The following is a 23422-nucleotide window of genomic DNA, read 5'->3' as shown; positions in this document are numbered from 1 at the left end:
AGAATATAGTTTATTATTATTTATATAGTAAGTATATTTATTAAATAAGATTATAGAAGGTTAGTAAGTATTAAGCTAGGTTATTATAATAAATTTATATTTAAGTTTAATTTTATAAAAAATTAGAAGGGGAGTAGTAATATTAATATTCTTATATTAAATAAAATAATTAAAATACTAGGCTATAATATTAGCTAAATATTTCTTATAATTAATAATATTATATAATAAATTAATAGTAATCTAGACTTATTAAATAGTAAATTAGATACTTATATTATATTTATAGAGAAAATAAAAGAGGTAATATAGAAATAGGTTTTTACTTAAGAGATTAGTAGTAGCTTTATAGTAGAAGTAAAGAATATTAAAAAGAAGAAATTTATATTAATTATAATAAGATTAAAAAAAGAAAAAAATCTTTTTTAAGGCCTAAAAAAGTAAAATTTAAGTAGCTATAATACTAAGACTTAATAATATTAAATATAGTTAGTAATATTAGTATTTTTTTATTATCTTAAAAGACCTCTATTATAAGAAAATAATAATTATAATAATACTGATTTTATAAAGCTATTAAGAGTATAGCAATATATAACTATAGCTATAGCAATAAAGTACTTATAAGCTGCTATAATTATAGGCGCCGGCTGTATTAAGGTAAGGTAGCTAACCAGATTGGAAATAGGCTTAAAACACATTTCCCAATCGGGCATAGCGCCTGCTGCAGCCAACCACAAGCCGCATTTAAGGACGCCTTTCAACTACACTACGATATACACCGAATACGCCGGGACAATGTATGCAACGCCTGCTACAACCGAGTTATATAGCCGTTAGAGGTGAGATCTGGGTTTTCCAATTGGGAAGAGTGGCTTGCCGCCTTGCCTAATTGGGCTGTTGGGGGGACCCGCTGCTAATAAGTAGCGTTTACCCGGCCCGTTTGAGATAATTGGGAGCCCAAAGGGGGGGGGATATGTTATAGGCTGAGCCTGAAGTGAAGGCCCGGGTGTAAGTCCGGGCCGGGAGTATAATAACCCGAGGGTGCAGCTAGCGAGTAGAGTTTTCACTGCAACCTCTTAGCGAGGTCTCCTCTCTCTCTCTCTTTCTCTTTAGCTTAAGATACTTCTAAATATAAGAACCCTATTGTTGGACAAATTCAGGGCTCGCCCCTTATACTGGGTATAAGATATATAATTAAGTAAATTAGAATATTATAGTAAGTAATATAGATTATAATTTAGTAATAGTAGAATAGTAAATTTAATATAACTAAGTATATTTATAGCTAGTAAGGCTATCTATCTATAAAAGTGCTAAATAAATATATATATATACTATAGGGATTACAAGGATTATAGTAGTAATCTAAGTAATCCTCTATAATAGATCGTAAGGATTACAGTAGTGATCCAAGTAATCTATCCCTGATTGGAGAAGAAAAGTGGGTATGTTATGGTTCTGCCAGTTGTAACCGCCTGGTCCCAACCTGCACCGTGACAGTTTGCTTAAGGCGCTGGTGCAGGACGACGCCGCTTGAGGGAGAGTGTTAGACCTCCAGGCCCTACTGAGTTTATCGCAGTTGCCGTTGTTATCGTCACTGGGGTTTGCGCCGACATCTGCGCGGAGTGGTCTTGATGTTGATGGTGGAGTTAAAGATCCCAACGTGGATGATAATACTCACATCACCAGGACTACACAAGGGTCACGTGATCTTGGTAACTGTGAGGGGAATAAAGTAAATCCGGCCCGCCCGGGCTAGGCTGCGGAAATCACAGGAGGCTGGTCAAGCAAGGCACAGATACATCAGCTCACATCAATTGATCAATTGCGCCTATTTGCATTATCACAACTTTGTCAATATTACACGATCCAAGGACCTATTTTTGGCCACTTCAGGTTAGTAATTAACCGAAGATCCTCTTTTTAGTCAATTCGGATAATCCGACAGTAACCGATGTCGCTCTCTCCTCAGTGCATACGTAAGGACCTCCAAGCCGTACCCCGCCCCAGTGTTATGCCTCTAACAGTTATCGCCTGCTGTAGGGGGTCTCAAGAGCGTAACTGTTAAGGTCTTATTATGAGTCTACTTACTCCTTAGGCGGAAGATAGGATAGGATAAGGTATCGCCACTAACGAGACCTCTGATTGGTCTGATCCCCTTGTCATGACCAGCTCGGATGTGATGTGATGTATATTTTCCGTCCGGACAGGCCCTCTTTTGGGGCACAGGACGTGTTGAGCTGAGCTATTCGAAGTTGCTGCCGCCTCACGGCTCCACCGGTCCTCTTGCAAGGCCTCTGGTTCCAAGAGGAGCTGGACTCAGACCCTCGACCCCAAGGGGAGCTGAACTCGAACCCTGAGGGGCAGCTTTCCTATCCGTAGCCCTCCTCTACCATAGGTGTCGCTAAGCATGTCAACACAAGCATCTCCTGCAACTGCATCTCCTCCAGCTCATCTAGCATGGCATCGGCTCAAAGGCGCTCTGTGTCAAGCCCGTTACCCGTCAGCGGGATGTGCAGGCGCGGGTGGTCAAACCCATGGTTTTCAACTAGTCAGAATTCTCTCACGTCCCTTGCCAGAGAAGCTAACACAGTTCTATTCTCCAGTAACCAAGCGATAGAATTGACTAAGGGTGTGGCAGTAGGGAAAAAAACCCTCAGAAGGAACGACAGGCTGGCGTGCAGCTTGCCTTCAGGGAGAAAAACCTCCGCGACTAGCGTCGTTGTTTGGAGGGTCTTGCGCGCCCTCCAATACCTCGGTCTGCCTTGGTTCTGAAGGTAGTCGTGAGGTCCGGCTGAGTGTCGAAGACGAACTCTCCTAAGGTCTTTCTCTGTCCCTGTTAAGGCCCCGATGGGGTCCTGAAGGCAAAAGCGTGGTCGGGTGGCCTGAAAAATGCCCAGACTGCTAACAGCTGCGGGGAACAAAGAATTTTTACAGGGGAGAGTTGTTGAGCTGCTATGCCAAAGCACAGGGGTACAAGGGAAGCGACCAATCAGGGTGCTGAGTGCCCACTTTGTCACGAAAAACGGGCAAGGGCTGCAATATCGAACATCCTCTTTCAAGTGAAAGGGGAATACAAGGGTGCTGGGCCAATCACGACGCGTAAAAGTCCACTTTCACTGAAAATGGGAGGTGTCATAAGGATGTAGGGAGGAAGGCTAGCTATTTTATCCCTAGAGATCCTGCTGATTCAGACGTCAGATCTGACGGATCAGGATGCCGGATTAGGTTGTCTCGGCTATTAGGTTCGAAGGGACACATTCCTAGACTTGTGGGCACCTTCCTAGTCTGTGGATACATTCCTAGTCTAGGTTCCGAAGGAACTGTCTAGACCCGAATCCATATGCCTGTTCAGAATAGGGTTTCCTTGCTCATCTCCTCCGTCTGACACTGGCAGGTCATAAATCAACCCTAACCCTAATTCCGCGGATCCATGTGGAAAAGCCTCCAAGAAAGATGATTCATCCTGTCCCATTTCAGCATAATGTTGCTCCAGTGCATCAGATGGTGACCCTGGAGCTGGATGCTGTGTTGTCTCCGGTATCGGGTATTGATGTTGAAATTGACCTGAAGCCGGGTGGAGAGCCTGGTTTTGATCTCTGTGCTGAGGATTAAATTCCAGAAATACGTGGTCCCAATCGTCTATATCGATGGACTCGACCGCTGTTCCAATTGGGGCTGCCTGAATTGGGGGTGCAATTGAGCTGGTTCTAGTTGATTGTGGAGTTGCCGTTGTTCCCTGGTTATATTGCGGTGGGGTTCCAAGGTCGGTTACTGGCATATTAGAGACAAAACTCACAAAGTGATTGAGAATGATGTCAACATGGGAAATGGCATCTGGTGGGAGCCTGTCTCTTGGTGACCTTTCTAAATACCTGGCGGTTAGGGTTCGCATTAACCCTCCGAGGCCAGCCTCTTGATAGGGCGAGTCGGGCGGGTTGTTGTTGGGGAACAGGATGTGCCAGATCTTGAACCAGGTCTCTTCTATCGGCTGGTTGCGTGGTTGAGTGATAGAGATGCGTTCAGCCTGATCGGGGGTGATACCAGTAATTGCAGTATTATTCTGGCGGCAGGAGCATGTTCGTACGTAGGCATCGCGTTGGTGTTGCAAGTCAGTGTTAGTGATGTCGGTAAATTTAATCTTACAGATAGGGCAATGCGACGGCTGCTGCAGGTGAACGGATCGTTTGATATGCTGGCGTACGTCGGCGACAGAGCGGAATCGATATGTTCCACATTTACAGTGCTGAATGGCATTGTACTTGTAAAACGGACAAGCCAAAAGGCGCGTTACAGTTGGTGTGCCATGCTTTGTCTTTTTGGTGTGTTCCTTGTCCGAAAATCCATCGCCAGACCGTTTCTTGCCGCCGCCGTTATTGTCCTTGCCTATACGGTGATCTTGAGGTGAGGCGTCCACTGCCGGTTCAGCAAGCTCGATTCGTACGGGCTCATCTGATTGGCGCTTCAGAAAACCCTCCTCAGTATCCTGCTCTACCCTCTGATCGTTGAGTTGAGAGTGAGGAATAGGGGGTGGCGTCCGGTTCACTTCATCACCTCTTACGGCAGTTCCGCCAATAGACTCGTCTGCAGGAGAGGCTGCTGAATAACGCAGAGAGTCAGATGACAAAGCTTCCCAAGCGTGACGGAAAACTCCATGTGCCGGCATTATCATAGCCAGGCCAGTCTTCGGGCTTCCTGCAATGACATGCCCAAATAGCTTCCCAGTGACGGCATCTCTGACCCAGCTGCCACAATCCCCCACCACAAGTGGTCTATTGAGCTTCGCTAAGTAGATCTCTTGGAACTCCCTGCAGCCTGGTAGACGGAAGAAAGTTGGCGTTCCCGAGAGCGTTCCAAGCAGTTCGATCATGCCACGGAATGCCTGTTGCGCGCACGCGAGCGAACCCGGGCCGATCAGCGATGACACACGTTGCAGGGTCATTTCGCTGCTCCTCGGTGAGTTTTGACATGGCATTTCCCAGAACGTGTGGTTCTGGCATCTCGGGGGAACGCCGCGTAATTATGTGATAAGACAAAAGGTGGATTGGGATTATTAAGGTCTAAGCGCTTTATGTCTGAGGAACACAGCTCCGCCAAACTACGTAGTATCCACATCCCAGCCACCAGCGTATCGGGCCTTCTTTGTCATACAGTCTCAACATTATGTTCTTGGAGCCGCTGAAGCGTGCGTGACGGGCCAAGCGGCGGAAGGGAAGTTCCGGCGAGGTTGTCGGTCTTAGGGTTTTCTTTGTCCGCGCTCTGCTTGTTCTTTTGATGACGCCCAGGATGTCGTGCAGGTCTTGATCCGTCACTTTGGCTTCCGGAATGTCGCCGAGGCTTCTTCGGGGCTGTCATCTCGGGCTCATTTGGTTGGCACGGTTGGTAGGCGACTGTGTTCTGCGCGAGGGATTGAAATTTGGAGAAGAGGGAATATAATGAAGAGGAGGGATTGCGTTGCAAAAAACCTTGCACATGGCCTTATTTGACTTTTAATGTTAAATTACTGTTGTCCCGGTCGGGAATGGTCAAGTGTCGTCGCTTGATAGCTGCGCGGGCAGCAGCGCGGCCTAGCTCACCATTACGGGAATGGCCTCCGTTTCGGACCCTGCCTCGCCCAGGAGCCAGGGCTTTCGGTCCGAAACATATACGTCCTTGGTCTACCTCTGTACTGACATTCTGCGGTGTTAAGAGTTTATCATTCGCCGCTTGGCGTCCAGCGAAAAGGTATAGTATCGATAGGGAGACATTAAATGGATTGACTAAGCACTGTTTGCTACCCACCATACGTCCGATGAAAGTCCGACAGGTAACCCGATTATTTATTGACGTTGGATATCCCACAAAATTTTCTTCTTCTTTGAAAGGTTGATATATATATACATTCATGAAACTAAACTTGCCTAATGGGAAGAGCCTTGACTACGTGAGCATAGGCCGACTGCTTGACTGCAGAGCACACTGTTCCCTCAGAGTTACCAACCATAGACCAAGAGCCCTCCCCAACAAACTCAAACCGTACAGCAGATGCCCCAAGGAAGAAACCATCTAGCACTTCACAGGAAGAGCCTTCTCGCTCGTCGCCTTCTTAGCCAAGGCAATCTCAGCGTTACGCCGACGAACAAGGCCCGGCAGCTTCCTCTTGCCCGCGTAAACCCACTTGGGCAGCTCCCCAGAAATCACAGTGTTGGGCTTCTCGCCCTTGTTGAGACGCTTGATGAGCTGCGATCCCTCGGCGGCGCCGCAGCCGACGTTAAAGGACCAGCTGACCAGGGCGCCGAACTGGTTCTTGTTGAGGGTGACTTTGCTGTTAACCATTTTGGGGATGCATTTCTCGAACTTCTGCCATAGTGTTAGAACTGGTCGTTTGAGATGTTGAAGATGGACTTACTCTCATGTCATCCGCGAGAAGCTTCTTGCCGTTGGCCTTTGACAGGGGGATTGGGTATTTGACATCAGTGCACTTGGAGTTCTTGCAGAGATGACCGTAGCCTACGGTAGGATAGCCAGCAGCGTCCTTGTCTGTCTTGACTCGTTAGTACTCCTGACACTCCCAAGAGCAAGAGATTACTGACAGATATGAGGAACGAAACCCTCAAACTCGCCAATCAGGTCTACAGTAGCCTGGTTAGAAGACGGCGCAGAGCAACCTCCGCCGCACTTGGGCTTGACGTATCCATTGGAGCCCGTCTTGACGTAGTAGTCCGAGACGTAGCAGCCATCCGAGATCTTATCCCAGATGGTATTCCCGCTGATGTTTGTGCCCTCGGTTTGGCAGGTGATGGTGACGTCGGTGCCCTTCTTCAATACCTTCTTGACCGCGTAGCTGGTGCCTGGGCCGGAGCGGCACTTGACGTCATCGCCGGTGATGGGGTATGCGGTCGCGAGGGAGGCCACGAGGGTAGAGAGGGCAAAGAGAGTGAACTTCATGGTGGGCGATGTTCTGTAAAGGGGAAGTTGAACAGGGTTAAAGGAGGTTGATGGGAATCAGTTCAAGCTCAAGAGGCCAAGACGAAACCCTTTATGTACTCAAAACTCAATGTCGTGCAAGATTGAAAGGAGTAACTTAAATGAACCTTTATGCCTCATTTCCATCTGGACCCTTGGAAACCATCCGTCATACCTCCCCAAAACGCCTTGCTCTTTGAGCAGCTGAAGAACACAACTGCCGGCATTCTAGACTCCTTCTTACACAATAAGACGGGGAAACTTTTATGCCGATTAATAAATTAATTCTTGACTTACGGAGGAAATCCCAATCTGCCGGATTTGGACGCTGCTCAATTGCCTGAATGGGATCCCTGCGGATGTGGGGATTGGTGAAACATATCGGAGATTTGCCCCGATTCTGCAAGCTGAAGACTGGGGACTTTGGTTCTCTGCGACGGGCCGAATCTGGATGTAGATTCGTTTCGAATGGCGAAACGGCGGGTACATCCGTTGTTTGCGGAAATGTCCGTCTGACATAAATGGACGGGCCTTGGGCTTAGAGACATGCATTCATTGAGGCGTTGAATGTGCAAGGAATACGGAGGCAGGGCCCAAAAGTTGTTGCCCAGGAAAAAGCAACGACAGCGCCACAACTAGGATAAATACAAGGAGTACTTCGACCCAATTCGATACCACTAAACGTTAAGGGGCAATAGCAGACCCTAGTGAGCAGCTAGAAGATAAGCTTTCCCTGCGACCCCTGATGCTACAGGGGCAATAGGCGGAGGCCTTCTGCAAGAGATTGAAGCTTGTTGTAACGGCAAGTACATGACAAGGGTTACAGGATGTGGCGTTGATCAACTTGGGCAAAGACTTTTGGGCCCTGCCTCCGTACTCGAGTATGACATGCTGAACGGGCTGATTCTTGAGCTTGACCGTCTTAACGGCTAACTTGCTTGCTGAATGCTACGTCAAATTGCGTGGTTGAATTCCAAAGGCATGATTGGTCAAGCCATGTTGTGGCTAATGTGGTTGTTCAGCGCCGGTGCGAGTGTCAATATGAAGCCTTCAGGCGGAGAGTTGCGCATAAACGAGACGTAGTAATACTATCTTTAAGAAGCTCAGGCTTGGTTCTGAAGAAAATAATTAAAATAAACAGCAGAAGAGATAAACAAGACTCGATGCTGAACCAAGCATCCGCCTAGTGGTTCAACCCACAGAGATCCTTTCTCCATTACAACCGCGTCCAATTTATTCTAATTATTTGGACCATTCAAAATCCAACTTAAATTGAATCTCCTCTACACAATCGCCCTATGATCCTTCTCCGACCCGCCAGCCTGGTAAAAGTCCGTCTCAACCAAAGTACTAACCTTACGATCCACCGTCTTGGTTAAACTCGAGTAGCCGCCCTCAAACCCAACACCAGAGATGGGAGCATCAGAGAGCTTCCTCCCGTAGTTGAACTTTTTCGCATCACCGTCGTAGCTGATCCGTACGCGCATGCGTCTCCGGCTGCTCTTGTGCGCAGAGTTTATGAAGAGCGTGCGCGCTGGGCCGTTAGCGTCCTTTTTGTTGTAGAGGAGGGTGGATGCTTCGCAGGCGGGGTCTGGGAGGCCCTTGTCGAGGACGAAGAGGCCGAATGCAGACAGAGAGCCTCGGGCGACTTTACGGTAGTCGTCTTCGGCAGAGGCACGGTCGTTACGGTAGAGTCTTCCGTCTGGAGTTTGGGCGATTGTGCCTTCGGAGCCGGCGCCTTTGAGGGATTGGTAGGACCATGTGCGCTTACCGGGCTTGCCACGGCCGATGATGTTTCTTCCTTGAGCGGGAACGACGAGCTCACCAGAAGAGAGGGTAATGCCGATTCCAGGGCCAACGGCATCCCATGACCATCCGTCAGGCGTGAGCTGCTTCGTCATGTCCACAGGTTCAGACCAAGTCTTGCCGTCGTCGGTGCTCTGGGTTAGGAAGATATGGCGTCTTCCCTCCCAAGACTTGTTGATCTTGTTTGTCTTCTTTCCACTGGGGAGGGTGTCGCCGCCGTTTTGGCTGTAGTCGCCGTGGTTCCAGCTTAGGAACAAATAAATGGTGTTTCCGTCAACCACAGGCGTGGGGTTTCCCCAAGTGCCATCTCCTTTTCCGACCACCTCTCGGAGGGAATCCCAGTCGCTGGGGCTATCACCGTGGCTCTTGGTGGTCTTGGTGCGCTTGTAAACGAGATTGACGTCCCCGTAGTCTCGATTGTTGTGCCGCCGACCTTCGGCGAATGCGAGGATGCGACCGGTAGTTGTAGTAACTGCAGCGGGGATTCTGAAGGAATGGAAACCAACGCCGTTTGGAAGCTTGTCTGCGTTGCGCATGTTGGAACTGTGGAATAGGGCGAAGCCTTTGTGGTAGGGTGTTTGACTCTTGGCTGGGTCGTTGACGTTGGCAAAGACAGTGTAAGCCGTGAGGAGCACCAAGAGCAGAGCTCTGATGGAGCTGTTGAAACTGAACATTGTATTTGCCATGAGGATGTGATTTCAGTTCTCACTTGGCGAAAACCATGGGGAGCAATGTATTTTTTTCGTTATATTCATATATAAAACTATACATACTTTGAATAGATGACACATTACTAAGAACCTTGCCTGTCGGAAGATTTGGATGAATGATGCCAGCTGATTGACTTTAGCATTAACCACCGACAATATCAACAGTCTCGGATAGATAGCCCACGTGCTCGAGGAAATCCCTTGACTGGAAAATACGGTCGTGTCAGTGCTAATTAATCACATGCAGATCAATTAACAGACGTCCTTCCTAATGCACACAAGGCTGTGCAGACTATCACGACCCCTGTCTTTTTTATCGACTATAATCCTCCGCGGTAAAACAACTAAAGAGGAAAGTGGTCCGACACCCTTTTGAGATACCTCCGTGGGAGCTGATTAAAGAGCTAATACAGAGTCAGCAAGGGTCGTTTCTGAGGCCGAGAATACTGTTGATTTGGGGATTATCGGGGGATGCCGTCTCGTTCCGGAACCTTATTGAGAAAGTCCTTTAATCTCAATATGCAGGCTGCCAGGAAAGGTCCGATGACCGTCAATCAAATGGAACCATGAATTCCTCCGTCTTACAGACTGGGGCTTTTCAATCTGTCCGTCTTCATTTTGATTTCGATCGTCTGTCGTTTGTCGTTATACTCTCCTTCAGCTGAAGGGTGATTGGTGTTGGTTCCAATTTCTATAAAGTAAAGCAACTATCAAGTTCCCATTCATATTCAATATCACCAGCAGTCAAGATAATGCCTTAAATACCTCTCAAAATGAAGCTGACAACTTTCTGCGCCTATGCGCTCGCATTCTTTTCCACTGGAGTTCACTCCTACCCCGTGACGAGCGACAACCTCAACTGCCGCTCCGGTCCAGGCACGGCCTTCGCCATCAAGAAATCCTACAAAAAAGGCCACGATGTCACTATCACCTGCCAGACTGAGGGTGATAATATCAAGGGAAATTCCATCTGGGACAAGACATCCGACGGCTGCTACGTTGCCGATAAATACATCAAGACAGAAAAGGACAGCTACGTAAAGGGCAAATGCACCAACGTCCCCAAACCTCCTAAGAACAATAAAATCCCAGGTCCTAGAGTCAACGACTATCCCTACAAGAACAGCTACAGCCCAGCGGACAAGTAGCTCTACTTCAAGTGCCAATGCACCAGCTTCGTGGCATGGCGGGTGAATGAGCGCCTAGGCATCAAGTTCCACAACAAGTACAAGGGGAAGGCATGGGGACATGGGTATCAGTGGGATGAGGCTGCGAGGGCGAGTGGTGTAAGGGTTGATAATAAGCCTGTGCCGGGGTGTATTGCTCAGACGGATGCTGGGCAGAAGGGATATATTGCTTGGGTTTCTGCTGTTAATGGGGATATGGTTACTGTTGAGGAGTATAACTGGAATAATTACAGGGCTTATGGGACGCGTAAGGTCCACAAGAGTAAGTTTAGGTATATTCATCTCAAGGTCTAAGGGGCTTGTGGTTGTTGGCTGGAGCAAGGAAGAAGGAATTAGTGGAATCACTGTTGTATTGCTTTAACTAGCTCGACAATAAAACACCTTGATACTCAAAGCTTATTACTGTGTTAAGCCGTGCTACATTACCCCTTCATTGAATTCATCGCCGACACCACATCATCGGGAAGACGTTGTGAAGTTGTCCACAATCCGTCAGTGTTGCTAATAATATAAACAATACGTATATTGGCAATATGGAACCCTTGCAATATTATTGTATTGTCAAGTGGTGCGTATTGTATTACGCAATATGACATTGATCCATATTGTATTGTATTGCCAAGAACCCAATATGCCTTTCGGAACGAAAGGTTCTTCCTTCTGCGTCCTCTGCGCTTCGCCATATTTAGAAAATGGTTGCGATTTTGTCGTCGGTGGCACGGGGAAGACCGTCCTACCAGTGGTGGCTCTCGGTTGTTTCTTTTCTACAAGTGGCGGTCGATTGTTTCTTTGGCTACCTGCCTCCTAACCTGATCTTCCTGTTCCCCCCGATGGCAGGGCCGGGCCTGAAACCTTCAATGCCAGACACTTGCTCTCTTTTGCTTCGACCGCTTTCCACGTCAGACATGGCGCGCCATTTGTTTTACCTCTCCTTTCCCTCCTCACCATACCCGTGGCTCATATCCACTTGCTACCATGCCCCGGCAAGAACCAGTCAGAGTCCCAATTGATGAGATCCCCCGTACATGGGAAGATCTGGATGGGCAACGCACTCAGAATAGGGCCCGAGGGAGTCAGGGAGCCTCTCAATCGACGGTTCCAAACTCCCTGGCGTCTCAAAGAGCCGTCCACCGCCCGCAAGGGCCGCTCAGTATCCATTTTGACGATGCCACTCTACAGGATCTCCTCAAGCTTCGAAGGGAGCTGGTCAGAGTCCCTCATGAGGAGATCCTCCGCATGTTGGCTCTCCTCGAGCCCCGAAGGGAGCCGGTCAGAGTCCCTCACGAGGAGATCCTCCGCATGTTGGATCATCTGGACCGCCATCGCGCTAAAGACCGAGCCCGTTAAATAGCCGGAGAGACTACGCAACTAAATAGCTCCCTGAAGAGGCCGCGGCTGATGGGGGAAACGCTTCCATCTCCGCTGAACACGCAAACAAACCGCGCCCCAAAGAGGCCGCGGTAGATGCAGGAAACCGTCTAACTCTAGCGGGAGTCCGTCAAATCTATTCTACAATACTACAAATTGTACTTTCGCAATAAGATAGAGGCATTAGCAATAAGATTATAGTATAAGAAGGTCCCAGTTGCCCTTTAGGTAGATGCTTCTAAGTTATTCTACTAGGAGTTTATAAATAAAAAGATATTATTAATTTTATATTATATCTTTTGCTATAGAAAGTATATACCTTATAAACTTACTACTATTAAGTAGAAGAGGCAGTTAATACTATTCTTACTATAGGCTATAAGGATTCTTTAGTAATACTAAAAGTATCTTTTATTAGATAATAATACTAGAGTTTAGGTATATTATAAGTACTATACTAACTTAGAAAATAAAAAGCTTTTTAAATTTTACTTAGTTAATAATATAGATATTAAATATAAGTATTGATATTTTAAAGAGCTTAATAGCCTCTTTTCTATTAAAAGAAGCTAATTACTCTTTAAGTCTCTTTTAGCTATATTATAAAATTTATTATAAATAATAAAATTCTATTAAAACTTAATTACTAAAAGTATATAAAAAGCTATATTATTATCTTTTTAAATAAAATAGAGAACTTTATTATTATAATTCTCTCCTACTTTCTTATATATAATAGTTATATCTTCTAGTCTGCTATAAATATAATCTAGAGTAAGTAGAAGGCAGGTTACTAGTGGATAAATTGTAGGTTTATATTAGTAGAGTAGTTAAGGTATTACTTATAGAGTAAATATTATATCTAGTAATAATTAAGTATAGTAATATATAGTAAGTTAAGGTAATTAAGGTAATTAAGTTATATTAATAGCTAAGTAGCTACTTATAGTAAATATATACTACTTAGTAATTTATATATTAATATAATTAAGTATAATTACCTATATAATAATTATAATTACTAGATAATTAGAAGTAATTACAGAGTAATTACTATAATTGTAATTACTAATAGTTAGGGTAATTATAAAGTAATTACTAATAGCTAAATTATATTCCATTCTAGGAGGCTAAGAAAAGTAGGGCTATATCTAGAGCTTAATATAGATTGCAGCTAGACTATAATAAGTAAGTATTAAGTTAAAGAAAATTCAAGCTATAATAGAAGTAATCCCAGGTATTATTTACAATTAGAAGAAGTTAAAAAATTAATTAATCCTACCCCTAATAACAGCCTCTATCTTCTATATCCTACTATTAAAAAAGAATAAGTTAGAGTATAATTAATACCTATATATAACCTAATAAATTAAATAAATATAGTAGTATTATTAAAATAAGTATAGTTAAATTAATAATTATAAGTAAGGCTAGTATATTAATATATTTAAAGTAATTATACTACTTATATTATAAAAAACAGACATTTAATACCAGTATTTTTTCTATAATTATATAGCTAGTAATTAATTTAAAGTTAAATAGACTATTCTATTTAATAATAAAAAGCCCAATAAAAATAAAGCTAGCTATTAGATTGAGTTTATTATAGTTATATAGTAATAAGCCTAATAAGTATTTAAAAGTAAGGCTAATATCTAAATTTAGAATACTAGTAATAAATAAAAGATTAAGAGGTAGTTAAAATAAATTAAATAGCTAGTATATTTAGCCTATATTAATAAAACCCAGTTATAAGAATAGGTATTATAATTAATTAAAAAGAATAAGTAGGTATTATAGAAGATATAAGAGATTTTTAAATATATATTAAATAATATATATATAACTACTAGTTATTATAGACTAGATATAGCTAAGTTATTTAAAATTAAATAAAAAAAGATAATTATTACCTCTAATAAGCTATTTAAAGAGATTATAAAGTTAAATACATAAATATAATATAAAAAATAATAGTAAATTATAATATATATTTAGATATAATTAAAATTATAAAAAAAGAAAGATAAAATAAGAAATTTAAAAAATATAAATATAAATAGTATAGAGAATATAAATATAAATAGTATAAATAATATAGAGAATTTAAATAATATAAATAATATAAAGTATTTAAATAACTCTAGATATTATTTATAGGCAATTCTACTAGAATTATCTATATAAATAAAAGTTTAATATCTATATATTTCTATAATATTACTTACTACTAGGTTAAGTTACTAATTAGCTAAAAATTCAGAGTTAAAATTACTTAAATTTAGAGTTATATAAAGTTAAAAAAAAAAGAAATTAGAATTATATAAGAAGAAAAAATTATAGTATTTACTATTTAGTTATATTATATTTTATTAACATTATAAATTAATATTTAAGTATTATAAGTATATAATAAATAAGTATATACAACTTAATAAGAAGTATTAAATACTTATTTACTATAAATACAATATTATACTATAGCTAAATACTTTTAAAAAGTACTTCTAATAGATATATTAATTAATAGATAATATACTAAAAGAAATTAATAACTATTATATTAAAATAAAATTAGCTAATTTAAAAATAATATACTTCTAATAGATAATAATATAGCTATTAAACTGCTTCTAGTACTAAAAAATTATAGCTATATTATATACTGATATTTTATAGTAATATAAAATAATATTATTTATTACTAAAGAGAAGTATAATATAATAAAGTAGAAATTTAATAAATAGAAATTTAGCTATAAATATAAATAAAGGGAAAGTATATATAATATTAAATAATTTAAGAGTATAATAATAATAATAAGAATATTAATATAGTTATATCTAATAATACCAGTATTAATATTATAAAAAAGATAATTACTAGTAGTTAAGCCTAGCTTAAGATAGAAGATATTATAAAACTCTAGATAAATAACTTAAAAAGAATATTAACTGTAATTTATTATAGATTAAGAAATTAGGCTAGGTAAGGTACTTTAACTTCTATAACTTACTTAATATTTATAAAGTAGCTAAGTAAATAAGAATAAAAATATTAATAAATAGAAGAGTCTAGTAAGAGAATAAATAAGTAGCTTATAAATAGTTACTACTAGCTTAGCTTAAGTAGAGTTTTAATTATAAGGTAGATTACTATTACTAGCAGCTTAATAATATACTAATAAAAATACTTTAGTAGCTTATTAATATTATAGTAGCAAACCCAAGTAGTATACTATTTAATTATAAAGGTAAAAAGATATTAATAAGTAAGTATTAATCTGTTAGTTACTAGTATTTAAGCTTTTACTAAAGGGTATATTATATTAGGTATAATAAGATATTTAAATATTAGGTAATTTACTTTATAGATAAATAGTAAAGCTTACTATATAATATTATAAAAAAACTAAAAGAGAATATATTTTCTTATACTAGTATTCTTAACTCTTTTAATAAAAGAAGAGACCCTAGTTACTTTTCTAAGTATTCTGTAGTATTAAATTAGTAGGTAGAGTAATATAGTATAAATAAAGTTATTTTAGGCGTTAAGTAAAAGAGGATTTAAGTAAAAGAGGAAATAAAAGGGAGATGTTAATTAGTTAGGATTAGTTAATATAGGAATTAGATCCCCCCTGCTAACTATTAAAAAAAGAGGTCTAGATAGATAACTAAATAGCTCTAGTTAATAGTTTAAATTAAAAGAGAGAGAAAAAAGAAAAGAAAAAAAAAATAAGATAAAAAAAAAAGAGGAAAAGAAGGCAAGAAGTAGAGAAGCCGAAATATTAAAAAATATAGTAGTATTCTAGTAGGGTAAGTAAGTAAACTCTTAATTAATAAAATAGACCCCTCTAGTTTAAATTAATCTTAGATTATTCTTAATTAATAGAAAAAAGAAAAAAAAAGAAGAATTTAAGATATTAGATTTAGAAAACCTATAATAAAACTTAATAAGTTCCTCTATAATCTAGACTATTGGGTTGTTATCTACTAATAATATTAGATGTGCTTAATTTCTAAAAAAGCCAGTTAGAGAAGCTACTTATAGGCCGAGCTGTATTAGATAAGGGGTAATAAGCTAAGGTTAATAGTAGAGCTACTCTTTAATTATAACCTCTATTTTATTAAGAAGCTATAATAATAGAAGGCTGATAATAGCAGGCTCTACTAATAGATTAAGGGTTTTACTAATTATAGTAGCTACTATTACCTTCTTAAAAGCTATAGCTATAGTATATAGCAGCTCTAGAAGATATATAACTATATACCAATATATAAGAAGAAGGCTTTATAGTATAATTACAATATACCGCTCTAAATTGTATATTAGCTCTAGATGTATTTTACTGCTAAGGGATATATTAATTACTTTATAATTAAGAGTCTATTATTATTACTACTATTATCTATCTCTAGTAGTTAGAGGGGTTTAATACTAAACCTTCTTATACTGCTATTATTATAGAAGAAGAAGAGGCTTTTTAATAAGCTTAAGATTAATATTATCTAGGTATTTTATAATCTTAATAAGAAGGCTAAGGTTATATAGGTAATTAAAGAGTCTTGAGTAAATTAAGTCCTCTAGCTTATTTATATTAATTTTCCAACCTATTTATAAGGCCTTTAAGATATTAAGATTTAATTATCTTACTTACTCCTTCTATTATCTAATAAGACCTCTAATAGAAGGGGTAGCTATAGTAAAAAAAAAGATACTACTATTATTACTAATCTTACTTATATTATTTTAGCAGTAGAGGTAACTTTATAAGATATATATATACTCTATAATAATAAGTTACTTAACTATAAGATAATATAATAGTAGGTAAAATAATTAAGTAAGTTTTAAAATAATAATAGTAGCTACTTAAAATTAAAGAGTACTTATAGCTTCTATAGCTTTAAAAATAAATTCTTTTTAGTATTATACTTCTACTAGATAAAGTAGCTATTTATATATTACTATTAGGTTATTTTTTATAAGAATAGCTATTTTATAAGAAATAGTAAGAACTAGATATTATTATAAGATATTATTAAAGTAATCTCTTAGTAGTAATAAGCTATAAACTAGATTATTAATATACTATAAATATAAGATAAGTAAATAGAGAATTAATTACTTTCTAGCTAAAAAGAGAAAGAAAATACTAAGTATAATATTAAGCTAAAATATACTATTTACAACTTCTATATAATTCTAATCTACTAGTTTATTAGAAGCTAGCTATTTTAATTAGTTATTCTTAACTTTTATACTATATTAAGCTAAAAGAAGATATTTACTTAATAAGAGTTAAGAAATAATAAGAAGGATAATAATAAGCTATAGGATAGGTAATATATATAATATAAGCTAGGTAACTTTAATAGCAATCTATTTACTTTTATATAGACTATCTAGCTTATTTTTTTTAATTTTATCTACTTTTAAAAGTAAGATAAAGAAAATAAGATTTTATAGCTACTAGATATATTATATTAGAAGTATTTCTACTTAATAGCTAAGACTCTTTTTAGCTATATTCTCTAGTAATATCTCTATCTCTTTATTGTAGCTAGAATAGTAATTATAAAAAACTAGGCCTACTAATCTCTTAATAAATAGATAGTTACTTATATTAGTATAGAGCTATATATAGAATAGATCTTATAGCTTATTATATCTGAGTTTTACTAAGTATACTTACTTTTATATAATAAGCTCTTATTTAAAGCTAGAGAGATTACTTTAATTAAGGCCTAAAGGCTATAAAATAACCTTAATCTAGATAATTATAGTAGCTTCTAATTAATAGATAAGAGGAATATTGAGGTTCTAGAGGGAACTCGGGATATATTCTTATAGTAGATTAAGAGGCAAGCTAATTTATAATAAGTCTTTATATAGATTGATTCCAATAATATAAGCTATTTCTACCTAAAGATAATTACTCTTTATAAGGTGTATATTTAGGAGTTTTTAAAATATATAGTAATACTAATAGCTATTCTATTTAGTTTCCTGCTATAGTTACCTAAGCTATTCTTAATTACCTATATTAATACTGGTATTTAATATTACTCTCTTTTAATTTAGAAGAAACTGATAATAGTTTATATATAATATTATAAGAGCTAAGAGTAAATAGAAAAGAAGAAGAATAATATCTACTTTCTACCTCTAGTAATTAGAGACCTACTCCTAATATATCTAGCCCTAGTGCTGCTACTATATTAAGTCTTCCTCTACTAATATAAGCTAGATATCTTGTTTTTATTATACCTTTAGTTAAAGCTAGATAGCAAGGTCTGGAGGGATCTTATAGTCTCCTTTTATCTTTATATAGTATATATATATACTGAGGTGCTCTAGTTCTAGGTAGTATAATAGTACTAGGCTGTAGCCTTAATTATAAAGAAGAAGTTTAGTACTAAGAAGTAAGCTAACTTTAATTTAGAGGAGATTATAGTATTTAAGAAGGTTAAGAATAAGATAGACCTAGTAGACTTAGCTGGGATAAGTAATTATAACTACTATATTTTTAACTATATCTATACTAGTAGTATAACTCTGGCTATAATTATTCTACTTTACTATGCCTACTAGGCTTTATAAAGTTAGTAAATTCTCTTTTAGATAAATTAGCTTTTTTAGAATAAGTAGCTCTAAACTATCTTAGAGATATAAGCTTAGGAGCTATTTATAGTCTATAAAAAGATGCGGTTTTATATAAGGCCGGTAGCTAAGAAGGTAGATTTTATTAGAGTTGCCTATAGGCTCTATAGGGATTTCAAGCTGTAGCTATATCAGCTGAGTTAATATAATACTATACTAGTAACTCTAAGTCTAAAGCCGGCTAAATAGGTTATTATTGTCCTTATAACTAGATCTAGTAAGATATTAGTCTTTATAGTTATAGCTATATTAAAAGGGGTAGTAATAACAATTCTAATTCTTTTTATAGTAGCTCTATATAGTAATATAATTAAATACTTAGATAGAGTTAAGTTGTAGTATTATATTTAGTCTCCCGGCTTAATTAAGGCTGCCCTTCTTATTATTATCTTAGCCAAGGCAGTATATACCAATAGGTTCCTAGAGTATGCTAATTAGCTAATAGACTAATAGTAGTTAGATTGGATTATTATTAATAAGTACTATTTAATAATTATAGCAAGCAATTATTAATAGAGTATATTATAGCTAGCCTAGTATATATAGCATATCTAGATGCAAATAGTTTAAATAATAGCAATACTTCCGCTGATATATAATAAGCTCTTCCTTGAGTATAATAAGCTTATATAGCTATATACAATCCAGAAGTTAACCAATTAACTGAATATCCGCTATATCATCTGGCAAGAGCGAGGTATAGATAGCTTACTAGAGAGAGCAACCCGGCTTATGCAGTCCTGCTGGGAATAGACGGATTTCTTCTGAAGCGAGCAAGACCGGGTGATTTTCTATTGTCCGACCAAGGAGATAGTGGCCGAGCTGGCTGATATGCTGGGCTGCCCTTTCTATACGGCCGATTCGAGCATGGCGGATGAAAAGGGGGCGATTATTAAATTGTGGCTCCAGGCCGGTAACTCTCCTGCTATTATAGCTATAGCAGCCCTCGGCCCTGGGTTCAACTATGTGCATATGCGATGGGTCATCTACGTCGGCGCCCCCAGCTAGATGACAGACTTCTTATAGGAATCTGGTTGAGGTAGCTGAGATGGCCAACCCGCTGAATTTATTATCCTGCTCAATGCCGCCTGGCAGCTGCAGCTGGATTGGCCCCTCAGCGCCGATAGCGAGGCCATGTAGTTATATCTCATACAGTAGCACTGTTTGCGCGGGATCCTTAGCCAGTTTCTTAATAAGAAGGCTGACTGGCAGTGGTGTATGGAAGACGATAAGCTCTGTGGTGTCTGTCCCGAATACTACTGTGAACGCCGGCCACCCGGTATGCAGTTCCATCTCCCCAAGCGTATCCGTAGCTCGAGCCCAGAGCCGGAAGAGGATAACAATGCTGAAGTACGCCCTAGCGCTAGCGAAATGGTCTTTACTGGACCGAGGGAGGTTCTGAATCAGGCTCGGGTCTGCGATGAGGAGCTGAGTCGGTATGAGAGCGACCTCCAGATGATGCTGGGCTGCTGTTTGTATTGTCAAGTAGAGGGGAAACTATTCGAGTATACAGTAATGACCTGTGCTTAACGTTACTACTGGATTTAGGCTAAGTAGAAGGCGCTGCGGGACTGTTAGAGCCGGAACTGGGACTGGCTGGAGCGATATGTTGTCTGTTGGAACTGTTACCAGCCCCAGGAGATTTGCCGCGCAGCCGATCCGGACTACGATGGGGATCGTTCCTGCCGGTTCCCCGATATGGTGATGCCGCTGTGTTTCGGGGCCTTTAGTCGTCCCGGCCGGACGAAGTGGTTGTTTAAGCATTTTAATCAGACCTTTAAGACATGTCATGAGTATATGCTGTGGCTTGGTACGACCTCCTCGCTGGGCGGCAGTAGGTGTGTGCAGGCGAATTGTGTGGCTGTACTTCTATTAGCTGAGCTTGAATAAGGGAATCTAATTACTAGTAGAAGGGGCCTAGATATAGTTATAAAGAGAGCAGTTTAATAATATAGATAGCTTTTCTATTTGGGTATACCTACTGTTTATAGTCGACCGACCTTTTTCCTCCAAAGAGGCCCCGCCGCCCAATCAACATCCGTTTCCCTCCTCTTTCGTCCAAAAAGGGAATGTATCATAAACGCGCCAACCCCGGCCCTGCTAAAGGACTGCCATTTGCCTTGCTCCTTCCTTTTTTATTGAAAAAGCCCCTTAATTTTATTCTTTACCGGTATTGCAACTATAAACTGTATATAGGTTGCCTGCTGCGCCACCGGGGGAAATAAAAACTATATATAGAATAACTACAACTACTACTACTATTACTACTCCTATATAGTATAGTATATTATTAGGTAGATATATATTCTATTCTATTATCTACTATTATTTATTAATATATATTAATATTATATCCCTACTTACGCTTTAACCTGCCTAAATATAGCAGCCACTGCCAACGTATCTATCAACTCCGCCACCTACAAGCCCTACCTACGCACCGCTTAAGGACGGCCTACCTAGAGGATGGCCAGCTGCGCCCACACCTATATGAAGATATAATGATATATTACTCGCGCAGGAGATAGCTGAGGACCGTCGCTTACAAGCTAGGGCCGACCGGATGTAGCAGGAGAGCCAAGAGTACTCGTGCGCCGAAGACAACGAGACGACGCCTTGGCTGAAGCATACGAGGTGGCCAGAGCTGTTCCGGAACCGACCGCTCGACATCATCACAGCCTCCGCGAGGCAGCCCGCTCGAGGCCCCAACAGGGACAACGAGGACTATCTGCTCGGGGCCTGGCGAGGTGTGCCGCTTCGGAGCCCCGCGGCGGCGGAGGCGCGGCTGCGTGTCTTAATGCGTGCCGTCGACGACGTCTTCGATCGAGCCGAGGCCACCCTGGCGTCCACGTCCTACCAGTCGCGCTGCTAGCTCACGAGCTACCGGATGGGCGCGTTTTGCAACCGCCCACTCCGTATCATGCCGCGGCGAACCAAGGAGGACTATAAATCGAAGTGGAAGCGCTTCATCTGCTACATCTTCCAGGTCATTACGCTAGAACCGCGGCAACGCCGGCAGATATATAACGTGCCGTTACGCGCAGATGACATCAAGATGATGCGCTATATCTTAGGCCTCGTATCGCAGCTCGCGGAGGGAAGGGAGGACAGCGACAACGAGAGCGATAATGAGAGTAACAATGAGAGCGACAATGAGAGAGCGACAACGAGAGCGACAATGATGAGGAAGAAGAGGACGAAGATAATGAAGATACTGATGGCGATGACGACAAAGACCGCTCACAGGACGAAGGCGAACAGGAAGACGACAAGAAGGATCACAGCTCGGCTCAGTCTACTTTCCGCCCTCATAAAGGTACTCGGCTCGAGCTATCCGAGGCACTCTTCCAGCTCTCAATGATGTTCTGGACGTATCAAAGCTAAGACGGGATAATGGCCTCGTCGACAATAATATATTTCACGGCGGTTATGGGAGTCCACCGTTCCTCTCTAGCGTACCGTGACGCATATAACTCGACACCGGATCTCGCAGCCCTCATATGGGTAGGGCGCCTATTCTTCCTCGAGTATAGCCTGCCGCTATATAGCTACGACACCCTCGCGTATGTCTGGCCGGCCCGACGCACTTACCCATCGCAGCCAGAACGTCTTGAGGCAATCCGGGTAAAGTACATGCTAAGAGGTTGTCATTCCCCTCTTAGCGAGCTAGTCGAGCTAAAGGCTTTCGGAAAAAGCATTATTAGACAGGAAGGTCCTCGGGGTAACTTAACTTGGGCTCTAGACGGCCGCTCGTTCACGATCGGTGACAACAAGGTAGTACGGCTATCCAAGTTCTGCGCCACCTACCAAGCCGCAATTGCACAAGTACAAGAGCTAGTCGCCGAGATGATGCTAGGGTAGGAGCCTATGGTCGACCTCTCCACGATCCGCGACGACCTAACCTGCCGGCAGCCGGGCTGGTGCTTCCTCGATAAACCGGAGAATAACCTAGCGGGCACCTACAAGGCGATGGCACGCCGCGCGTGGTCTTCCTCCTTCCGCGGCCAGGCCCTTGCTAAGGCAGGCCACTGGTTGCCCGGCCCGTGCCTGGCATACCTGGGAGCGGGCGTGGAGCTTACCACGATGGGCTTCTCCGCGTCCCACGTAACGGCGGGACTACCTGGCCGGGGCACCGAGACGACGAGTATCCGGTTTCGAAACACAAAATTAGCCATCAGGAATGTCTTCATCCGCGAGGGACGGGTTATCGTTATCATTAGCTACAACAAAGCTCGCGCCTTAAATAACCACGTCTTTTATGTCGTGTGCTACCTTCCGGATGACCTAGACTCCTCTATATTCCTCTACCTGGCTTATATCCGGCTATTCCTCGACTTCCTAGCGAACCAGCTCGAGCTACTGCAGTACTATAGCAACGAGTTCCTCTTTCCGGACCCGAAGTATAAGAAGAGGTATCTTACCTCTATATAGGTAACGGCGGCCCTGAGGAGCCTAACCCAGGATCTACAGACGCCGTAGACGATATCGCTCTATCGACAGGCGGCAATTGCTATTGCGAAGCGGTATATTAGTGACCTTATAAAGAAGAGGAATTTCTACTATCCATCTAACGCTAGCACGCCAGTCCGGATGATTGCGGCGGGAGTCGGCCACCACCCGCGTACGCTACTCAAGGACTACGCTATCGACAGGGCCTTGCCCGCACGGTTGCAACCGGAGCTTCTCGAGATGTACCGTCAACTATCTACAATTTGGCAAAGCTGGAACTAGCAGTA

At 40.7% G+C, this 23422-nt stretch overlaps 9 protein-coding genes across 9 annotated transcripts; 4 read left to right on the top strand and 5 right to left on the bottom strand.

Moving 5' to 3' along the window:
• The first annotated feature begins 4200 nt into the window (after positions 1-4200).
• BGZ61DRAFT_469789 (uncharacterized protein) lies at positions 4201-4999 on the top strand. The gene has a single exon (XM_046248000.1). The coding sequence runs from the start codon at positions 4231-4233 to the stop codon at positions 4510-4512; it is 282 nt and encodes a 93-aa protein (XP_046093068.1). The 5' UTR covers positions 4201-4230; the 3' UTR covers positions 4513-4999.
• BGZ61DRAFT_376503 (uncharacterized protein) lies at positions 4640-4873 on the bottom strand (the record flags this gene model as incomplete). Its single annotated transcript, XM_046242511.1, has 1 exon — positions 4640-4873. A coding segment is annotated over one exon (234 nt), but the record flags the coding sequence as incomplete, so codon positions are not given.
• Positions 5000-5028: 29 nt separating the features above from the next.
• Positions 5029-5444, bottom strand: BGZ61DRAFT_469788 (uncharacterized protein). The gene has a single exon (XM_046247999.1). The coding sequence runs from the start codon at positions 5356-5358 to the stop codon at positions 5149-5151; it is 210 nt and encodes a 69-aa protein (XP_046093067.1). The 5' UTR covers positions 5359-5444; the 3' UTR covers positions 5029-5148.
• A 604-nt stretch (positions 5445-6048) lies between these two features.
• On the bottom strand, positions 6049-6930 carry BGZ61DRAFT_542453 (lysozyme-like domain-containing protein; the record flags this gene model as incomplete). The annotated part of the gene is made up of 3 exons (XM_046255193.1): positions 6049-6342; positions 6392-6522; positions 6576-6930. 3 exons carry the CDS (start codon positions 6928-6930, stop codon positions 6049-6051), a joined length of 780 nt encoding a protein of 259 aa, XP_046093066.1.
• A 1301-nt stretch (positions 6931-8231) lies between these two features.
• BGZ61DRAFT_501235 (Sialidase) lies at positions 8232-9290 on the bottom strand (the record flags this gene model as incomplete). Its single annotated transcript, XM_046251670.1, has 1 exon — positions 8232-9290. One exon carries the CDS (start codon positions 9288-9290, stop codon positions 8232-8234), a length of 1059 nt encoding a protein of 352 aa, XP_046093065.1.
• A 947-nt stretch (positions 9291-10237) lies between these two features.
• On the top strand, positions 10238-10945 carry BGZ61DRAFT_488107 (uncharacterized protein; the record flags this gene model as incomplete). The annotated part of the gene is made up of 2 exons (XM_046250072.1): positions 10238-10608; positions 10639-10945. The coding sequence occupies 2 exons, from the start codon at positions 10238-10240 to the stop codon at positions 10943-10945; spliced, it is 678 nt and encodes a 225-aa protein (XP_046093064.1).
• A 681-nt stretch (positions 10946-11626) lies between these two features.
• BGZ61DRAFT_542450 (uncharacterized protein) lies at positions 11627-11998 on the top strand (the record flags this gene model as incomplete). The annotated part of the gene is made up of 1 exon (XM_046255192.1): positions 11627-11998. One exon carries the CDS (start codon positions 11627-11629, stop codon positions 11996-11998), a length of 372 nt encoding a protein of 123 aa, XP_046093063.1.
• A 7828-nt stretch (positions 11999-19826) lies between these two features.
• On the bottom strand, positions 19827-20450 carry BGZ61DRAFT_488105 (uncharacterized protein; the record flags this gene model as incomplete). The annotated part of the gene is made up of 2 exons (XM_046250071.1): positions 19827-20183; positions 20316-20450. The coding sequence occupies 2 exons, from the start codon at positions 20448-20450 to the stop codon at positions 19827-19829; spliced, it is 492 nt and encodes a 163-aa protein (XP_046093062.1).
• Positions 20451-21558: 1108 nt separating this feature from the next.
• Positions 21559-23165, top strand: BGZ61DRAFT_469785 (uncharacterized protein; the record flags this gene model as incomplete). The annotated part of the gene is made up of 5 exons (XM_046247998.1): positions 21559-21765; positions 21846-22002; positions 22072-22511; positions 22548-23098; positions 23135-23165. Coding segments are annotated over 5 exons (1386 nt in total), but the record flags the coding sequence as incomplete, so codon positions are not given.
• Positions 23166-23422: the final 257 nt, after the last annotated feature.

Source organism: Ilyonectria robusta, assembly GCF_021365365.1.
Source record: "Ilyonectria robusta strain PMI_751 chromosome Unknown BGZ61scaffold_132, whole genome shotgun sequence".
Taxonomy (NCBI): domain Eukaryota; kingdom Fungi; phylum Ascomycota; class Sordariomycetes; order Hypocreales; family Nectriaceae; genus Ilyonectria; species Ilyonectria robusta.
This window is presented reverse-complemented; position numbering and strand designations above follow the sequence as displayed.

Coding starts and splice junctions, on each gene's coding strand:
- BGZ61DRAFT_469789 (XM_046248000.1), top strand. CDS start 4,231: ATGTTCCACATTTACAGTGCTGAATGGCATTGTACTTGTAAAACGGAC.
- BGZ61DRAFT_469788 (XM_046247999.1), bottom strand. CDS start 5,358: ATGACAGCCCCGAAGAAGCCTCGGCGACATTCCGGAAGCCAAAGTGAC.